We start from the raw sequence: 8,760 nt of genomic DNA, 5'->3' as shown, positions 1-8,760 counted from the left end.
TGGCAACCTCATCAGAATGACATCTGCTCTGGGAATATCATTCTCATCTAAAGGCTGGGTATTTAAAGCTGTTAATGATTTTATATTTTTATAGTAACTTTAAGAGGGGAATGAAGATTGTTATCTCTCATGATCAGAGTTTTCTTTCTATAACAGGATTTAATATTTCTATTTTTCATTTTTTCTTGGCAGAAGGTTCTCCAGCCCTAGTCAAGCCTTTAGGTGACTGCAGTCCTGGCCAACATCTTGGTTATAACCTGAGCCAGAACCACCCAAATAAGACGCTCCTGAAAGATTTAATCTTCATACCAAACTAAATCCTTTGTCTAGCACCCCCCCCCCCAACATTTTACTTTGTTTTTATTTTTCTGGAAGAATCCAGGAGTATAAATAAATATGATTAACAGTATCTGCAAAATGATAGAATGATTAAAAAAAAATTCTGTTAACCCTCTAAATCAAAGTGTTCAGTTTGCCAGCAGATCTTGCAATAAAGGAAAACCCATCCCTTGGGTTTGTGTTTGCACTATCAATACAGTTACTAAAGATCCATCACGGCGAGAAGGCCAGTGGTTGCCAATATTTCCTTTTAGTTTCTTTTATTCTGGAATGTTCTCTAATTCTTGGTGCATCAAGATGGAAACCCAAGTCAGCTTGATGTAGATGTCACTTTGGAAGGCCCCTCCTCTGTCACGGGTCTCTCAATGACAACAACGTTCCCAAACCCAGAACTCAGATGTCATTTCACCTGCGTCGTTCCCGGAACCATCTGGCTTTTGACGTGGTTCTGAGCCTACAGATAACGCCCCACGCGGCGCGGTGCGGCGCGGACCCGCGGGCTGGCGCGCGCACGGCCCCTGCGCGCAGTGGTTTCTCCTGCAGCTCCCCTGGGCTGGCGGCCGGTAGTGCAGCCCGCCCGCGCGCAGTCCCCTCCTCTGGGTGGCCCCCGCGCACGGCTGACACTCACTCCGGCTGGGAAGGTAAGGCGCGAGCAGCCTGGTGCGGAGCTCGCCGCCCTGCGCAACACCGGCCAGCTCAGACCCCGGCGGGGCAGACAAAAGAGGCCGCGGGCGCAGGAAGGCACGGGCGGCTGCAGCGGGGCGCGATGGCCGGGCGACGAGGCCAGGGGCTGCTGGCGTTGTGCGGGGCGCTGGCCGCCTGCGGCTGGCTGCTGGGCGCCGCAGCCCAGGAGCCCGGGGCGCCCGCGGCGGGCATGCGGCGGCGCCGGCGGCTGCAGCAGGAGGACGGCATCTCCTTCGAGTACCACCGCTACCCCGAGCTGCGCGAGGCGCTGGTGTCCGTGTGGCTGCAGTGCACCGCCATCAGCAGGATCTACACGGTCGGGCGCAGCTTCGAGGGCCGGGAGCTCCTGGTCCTCGAGCTGTCCGACAACCCTGGGGTCCATGAGCCTGGTAAGGGACTGTCATCCCCGGAGAGCCGCAGACGGTGGGACTGGTGGCGGTGGGGGTACGAGGGAAGGGTGGGCCTGGGGTGCCTTGTGGAATAGGGAGCCTGGGGTGGAAGGTGGGAATTAGGGGAAAGGATGGAGATGGGGATAAACCTGACCTAGAGCGCTGTGGCCTGCCGGGTTCCAATTTCTGCGGCCCTCTCCCCCCCCCTTCCCAGCCCCAAGTTCTCCCCGAGCCGTTAGGCCACCTTTTGCTGAGCTTAGGCCAGAGAGGCTCGAAGGATGGAGGTAGGTGCACGTAGCGAGAGCTCGCCAACCCAGCAGTGGCTCTCACTTTGTGGTGTGCAAGACCCGAGGGAAGAATAGAATCCTCAGGAGGGAGGTTCGCCTACCTTACAGACCAGAATAGAAAGCTAAGGTGGCCTAGGCAGGGACTTAGAGGAAAGAGGAAGAGTCAATCATCATTTCTTTCCAAATTTCCAGAGGACCATCTTTATTGGATCCTGCAGGTTCTGCGTACCCATCTCTACCTGAACGTCTGTATTAGGCACAGGAGCGCTGTGGGGGCGCTCAGAGAATGTTAAGGATATTGGCACCGTAGGGTGGTGGTGTGTGCCGACCTGTACACCCTCTTGGTAGGATTGGGGTGGGTGGGAAGTGGCCTCTGACAGGCATCTGGATTTTGAAATTGTACTCGACCTTTCTAAGGAAAAAGGAGTATTACTCCCCCCACCCCCGGCTTTTGTCGCTTGGGATCAGTGGTTTGTGACCAGGGTTTTACTTCAGATGATGTTCCCTTATAGCATCTTCCTCCTGAGTTTATTAAGGCACGTTTTATGTTAAGTGTGATTCATTTAGTATTAATTAGCGGTGTTCAAAACAATGTTCTTGGGGCTTTTTCATTATGTTTCTGCTCTTAAGAGTTATCTGAAGGCCTAGTCTGATGGCAGAGAAACTGTTAAAGTAATCTAAGCTAATGTTTCAAGGCGGTCATATGAAAGCTAATGTTCACTTTTGTTGTCTTTGTTTCAAATTTAGAAGTAAAATTCTAATGTAATATTACTGTTAGAATGTGATATGCTTTTGAAACTTAAAACAAATCTTTTGCTTGAATATCCAAAATGTATATATATAGTTTGTCAAGATTTGTAAATCTCCCTTTCAGATTGTGAACTCTATGAGGCAGGGACAGTGTTGCTAGCTCCTTGCTCAGATCTGCATTCAGCAGGCACTCAGTACACATTCGGAAAAAAGAAATGAATCAGTCATTTATTGAATAACACAATATTTAAAAACATAATGTTCTGTCTGACCAGATGATGGTACAGTGGATAGAGCGTCGGCCGGGGACACTGAGGACCCAGGTTCAAAACCCCGAGGTCACCTGCTTGAGCCACAGGCTCATCCGGCTTGAATATGGGCTCACCAGTGTGACTATGGAGTCACCGGCTTGAGCATGGGATCATAGACATGACCCAGTGGTTTGAGCCTAAACGTCACTGGCTTGAGCAAGGGGTCACAGGCTTGGCTGGAGCCGCTCGGTCAATGCACATATGAGAAAGTAGTAAATGAACAACTAAGGTTCTGCAACTATCAGATGCCTCTCATCTCTCCCTTCCTGTCTGTCTATCCCTGTATGTCCTGCTCTCTCTCTTGCTAAATATATATGTATATATATATACATATATATATATATATAATATTCTATTCCTTATAATCACAAAATACATTTTGTTCATTTTACAAAGGTGAACTCAGAAATTTTTTTACATTATGTGCTTTATAATTTGTTAAATGAAGCGAACTTAAGTTCATGGAATTAGAAGTAGAATATAAAATGTTTACTCATTGTATTTTTAAAGGTAGAAAGAAACTATTATAAACACTGAATAATCACAAAGGCGGTCCCCCCACCCCTTTCACCGCCTTTGAAGAGGAGATAAGTAAGTGAGAAATCTTCACAGACCTAGGGTTAAACAATAAAATTCAACCGAGTAAATTTTTTTTTTTTTTGTATTTTTTCGAAGCTGGAAACGAGGAGACAGTCAGACAGACTCCTGCATGCACCCGACCGGGATCCACCTGGCATGCCCACCAGGGGGCAATGCTCTGCCCATCTTGGGGCTTCGCTCTGCCACAATCAGAGCCATTCTAGCGCCTGAGGCAGAGGCCACAGAGCCATCCTCAGCGCCCCGGCAAACCTTGCTCCAGTGGAGCCTCGGCTGGGCTGCGGGAGAGGAAGAGAGAGACAGAGAGGAAGGAGAGGGGGAGGGGTGGAGAAGCAGATGGGCGCTTCTCCTGTGTGCCCTGGCCAGGAATCGAACCCAGGACTCCTGCATGCCAGGCCGACGCTCTACCACTGAGCCAATCGGCCAGGGCCTAACTGAGTAAATTTTATTTATTTTTATTTTTTTGTATTTTTCTGAAGCTGGAAACAGGGAGACAGTCAGACAGACTCCTGCATGCGCCCGACCGGGATCCACCGGGCACGCCCACCAGGGGGCGATGCTCTGCCCATCCGGGGCGTCGCTCTGTCGCAACCAGAGCCATTCTAGCGCCTGGGGCAGAGGCCAAGGAGCCATCCCCAGCGCCCGGCTGTCTTTGCTCCAATGGAGCCTCGGCTGCGGGAGGGGAAGAGAGAGACAGAGAGGAAGGAGAGGGGGAGGGGTGGAGAAGCAGATGGGCACTTCTCCTGTGTGCCCTGGCCGGGAATCGAACCCGGGACTTCCGCACGCTAGGCCGACGCTCTACCACTGAGCCAACCGGCCAGGGAGTAAATTTTAAAGATCTTGTTGGCTCTATTCAATGATTCATGAGTTGGGCAGCAGGGAGAAAGAGGTCCAAGGAGCCGTACAAAGTGAAGACCTCCCTTAGAAGGGAGTGGAAGCAAAGAAGTGATAGGCCAAAAAGGTGAGTTGGTTATTGTGATATTACTTTCCTTTTAGGGGATGGCCAGGGCTTATCAAGCAGCTGACCTAATTAGTGCTAATTAGGTGATTCCTGCGTGGTTGGTTGAAGATTCCATTTCTGGGAAATTTGAAGCTGTAGTTGTCTTGGCTTCCTGACATGGGGCTTAGCATAAGTGACTCCATTTTGGACGTGTTGTATTTCTTTTTAACACTAGCAAATAGAGAGGTCTGATCAGTATGTAAGTTTGATAGTACTTGTAGGAATGAACTTTTTAAGAAGTTTTAGATAAAGGAAAGTGTTCATTCATTGATAGCCTTCAAGTTCCTTTTAGATGAAGATATTTTAAGAAACGAGAGAGAGGACTATCCATATTTATTCTGAGGTATAACTGCTTTCAGGTTTTTGTTTGTTTGCTTTTATTTTTTTATTTTTATTTTTTAACAGAGACAGAGAGTCAGAGAGAGGGATAGATAGGACAGACAGACAGGAACGGAGAGAGATGAGAAGCATCAATCGTCAGTTTTTCGTGGTGACACCTTAGTTGTTCATTGATTGTTTTCTCATATGTGCCTTGACCGCGGGCCTTCAACAGACCGAGTAACCCCTTGCTTGAGCCAATGACATTGGGTCCAAGCTGGTGAGCTTTTGCTCAAACCAGATAAGCCCGTGCTCAAGCTGGCGACCTTGGGGTCTTGAACCTGGGTCCTTCCGCATCCTAGTCCGACGCTCTATCCACTGTCCCATTGCCTGGTCAGGGGCTTTTATTTTTTGAGCAACTGCACACTCTAGGTGGGTCAGGTTCTATGGGCTATTCAGTGAAACACAAGACAGTCCTTGCCCTTTGGGGAGTTGGGAATCAGACGTTTGAAGGACAGTATAAAGGTACATAGGGCTGTAAAAATGGTGTGGGAGAGCTGGAGAAAGGAGATCAGGGACATTGGGTCATGGGGATTTTGTCATTGAAAAATGTATGACAGGAAATAAATTTACAGAATGCTGAGTATTGAAACTTACCAATTCCATTATGGCTGGTATAGGATGTATATTTTAAGAGCCACCCACTTTTGAAAGAGGGCAATTGTCTTAACTTTTTACTTTAAATACTGTTATTTTGTTTGTTTGTTTGTTTGTTTTTTTGTATTTTTTCTGAAGCTGGAAACGGGGAGAGACAGTCAGACAGACTCCCGCATGCGCCCGACCGGGATCCACCCAGCACGCCCACCAGGGGCGACGCTCTGCCCACCAGGGGGCGATGCTCTGCCCCTCTGGGGCGTCGCTCTGCCACAACCAGAGCCACTCTAGCGCCTGGGGCAGAGGCCAAGGAGCCATCCCCAGCGCCCGGGCCATCCTTGCTCCAGTGGATCCTTGGCTGCGGGAGGGGAAGAGAGAGACAGAGAGGAAGGAGGGGGTGGGGGTGGAGAAGCAAATGGGCGCTTCTCCTATGCGCCCTGGCCGGGAATCGAACCCGGGTCCCCCGCACGCCAGGCTGACGCTCTACCGCTGAGCCAACCGGCCAGGGCCTGTTTTTTGTTTAAAATAACATTTGGGATTAAACTAGTAGGAAATGATATGTAGTTTGAGAAATTCATTTATTTGACTAAAACTTTGATGAAATTGCCCATATTCATTTTATCTTTCAGGCAAGAGAGAGGTATGAAGTTTGTTAGTTTTCTTAATCTAAATTCTTTTTCTGGATAAGAAAAATGTAGTTAATGTGTAAGGATTTAGTTATCATAATAGAAAAACTCTCCCAAAACAACATATACACATAATGCTTTTCCCTGTGGTAGAACTGACAGGTGAGTAGTATACTTGGTTATATTAGTGGATTATGACAGATGCTGTTTGATTTCACCAGCTTTCTTCCTGAGAAGAAAAAAGTGATCATCATACTTGTCTGGTACCAGGCTGTGGTCTGAACTTGAACTTACCTCCTGAAAAAGATTCATTTTCTCAGATATATACTACACTAGAATTTATCAAAAGGGAAAGAAAATTTTATTTTGAATTGATCAGTGAGGAATATCCATACTTACCTGTTTTGCTGACACTGTGGGAATCAGCTTGATTATTGACTATAGCTGAATGTTAGGTTGTAGTTTTCATTTTGTAGGCCTGCAGAAATCTTTGGAAGAACGGTCGTGGACATCAGCCATCCTCAGAAGAGTTGCAAGTAGTCTTGACACCAGCCTCATGCCTCTGACCCCAGGGACTGGGAAGAAGAGTGGGCTATGATTGAGTCCTTGAGCTCACACTGGCCTCATGGCTGATTCTGGGTGTTCAGATGTGTTTCCTTTAGGTGTGATACCTGCCAGGCCTCATCATCTTTCCCATTTTTTCATTATGTTTGTTTCTATTTTATTCTTTTAAAATATTTCTACACGTAGAGACTCATGTGCTCAAACCCAAACACTTGCTGTCCTGGGCACACGTATTCATCACTGCAATACTCATAAAAGAAACCTTTTTTCATTTATGTCAAAGCAATGGGATCCATATTCCCAGACTGCTCCTTCAGAGTTAAACATGAGTTAAGACTAGTTTGTTTAAAACACGAATTCCTTAACATATAGTTAAAGAGTGCTCTTGGGGAGTAAATCTGATTTATAACTAAATGCTATCTTAGAAACATTTTTTAGAACATAGATTTTTCTCCCTCAAAGGCTAGAATGATTATTTTGGACCTATTCCTCCCAAAATCTGTTAAAATTTAAAGTGTATGAATGCCAGTATGCATTTGCCAAATATTGTGATGGAACATTTAATACTGGCAAAATTTCTGTGTAACAAACATACAAAAAAGAAAGGATTTTGGCTATTTTATATGACCTCTTTTCATACCAGATCTTTATGTATTAGTGGAAAATGATCACAACTGAGAAACACCTTACAATTGGTGACTATAGATATTAGATTCTGGAGAAGGATCTAGATGTACCACATGTGGTCAAAAGTTATTTTTAGACCCAAATGAGTCAGTGCAGCTCTTGCCAGAAATAATGTACTCGATTGACTTGTGATTGGCTAATGGAACAGAGGAAATGGGCTGGCCCCTAGCATTATATCCTATGCTAAGACAAAATAGGCAACTTTCTATGGGAACTGGTTTGAGAGGTAGAAAAGGAATCATCTGCCAGCATGTCGCTTATTGGCATAACATAGGGGTGAAAGCCTTGCCTTCTTTTCTGTTGGGAAAGATATTTTTGACAAATGCAAAAATAGCCCATATGAGGAGTGACACATAACTTGGCTTTTCCCAAAGTGTATTCAGTTCAGCTTGGTTTGATAAGTTAGATAAAGATAAACAGGTTTGTGCAGGACTTATCAGAGCCCTTAATATGCCAATATATGATATGTTTCAGATCTCTAAGTCAGATGCATATGAAATGGTATTTTCCTACCTTCTTTCACCATAGAACCTTTTTTCCCCCAAGAAGCTTATCTTGGAATTAGTGCTACATTAGTTTGAGAGACACAGCATTAGCCTGTTATCGTTCATTATATCAAAAAGGATTAACTTGGTAATTCTCTAGTAGAGAGACTCATACAGGGAGTCCTTTAGGGGTGGGACACATATATTTTCCATTTTTTGCCCATAGAGTGCATCAGAGTGATTTATGGAGAGTAAGCTCTTATTGAATTGAAAATGCGATCCTGAGGCAATGAGGCATAGGGCAGATAAGTGTGACTGGAAAGATTAAAGTAACAAATGCCATCCAGTTCTTTTATTGTTAAGTAGCTTCATGCTTTAACTTCTGTTTACCTCTTTTCTTGTCGATAATAAACTAGGGATACTTTAAAAACTCAGACCTGATAGGTTGCCATGAGGTCAAAGTAGTAGAGTATACAGAGATTAATTTAATGAAATTGCTTGCACCTAGGTATGAAGAGGAGCTAATTTGTTAGAATTTTGTTCCCTTTCAGTCGGTCTGGGAAATGAGCTGCACTGGCCTTGTGTTCATTTGGAGCAGGCCTGCTGGGCCGCATGCGCACCTGAGACAGGCCAGGGCTCAGCTGTCAGGGGCCTCGCACAGTCCCCCCCCCCCCCCCCCCCCAGCCCTGAGCGACTCGCCAGCTCACCGCTGTTTCCTTGTTTACCTGTTTGTCCTCTGTTGATTTATAAAATGCAGGCCATCTCTGCTTTTGTTCACTTTAACATTTTATTTTACTTTATTCTCTAGGAACAGTAAAAGTGTTCATCATCATTTGAGAATGTTTTTATGGTTGTTTAATCAGTTTCCTAAATAAATCTAAGGCAATTCCAGCGTCTACTTTGGCAAACTGACTTATTTTCTTGAAGAGATTATGATGAAACTGCTCAGGACCCGACTGGTTTATTCTTTTACAGACACAGTTAAGTGAAAGATCTTTGAAGCGGTCTTTGTCATTGTCCCTCATTTTCTTACCCCGCTGGGGTCCTCTCTTTGTGCTTCCCTAGTTCT

The 8,760-nt window shown here is 45.8% G+C and overlaps 1 protein-coding gene across 1 annotated transcript in view; it reads left to right on the top strand.

Annotated features, from left to right (window-relative positions):
• Positions 1-862: 862 nt before the first annotated feature.
• The window catches only part of CPE (carboxypeptidase E), a 116,768-nt gene continuing 108,870 nt past the window's right edge, over positions 863-8,760 (top strand). The window contains exon 1 of the mRNA XM_066386954.1: positions 863-1,412. Coding sequence (XP_066243051.1) covers positions 1,106-1,412 — 307 coding nt within the window. The 5' untranslated portion in view covers positions 863-1,105. The remainder of the gene's footprint in view (positions 1,413-8,760) is intronic.

The sequence above is a fragment of the Saccopteryx leptura genome, chromosome 1 (genome assembly GCF_036850995.1).
Source record: "Saccopteryx leptura isolate mSacLep1 chromosome 1, mSacLep1_pri_phased_curated, whole genome shotgun sequence".
Classification (NCBI taxonomy): domain Eukaryota; kingdom Metazoa; phylum Chordata; class Mammalia; order Chiroptera; family Emballonuridae; genus Saccopteryx; species Saccopteryx leptura.
The sequence above is the reverse complement of the archived record's forward strand: the minus strand, read 5'-3'. Positions and strand labels throughout refer to the sequence as shown.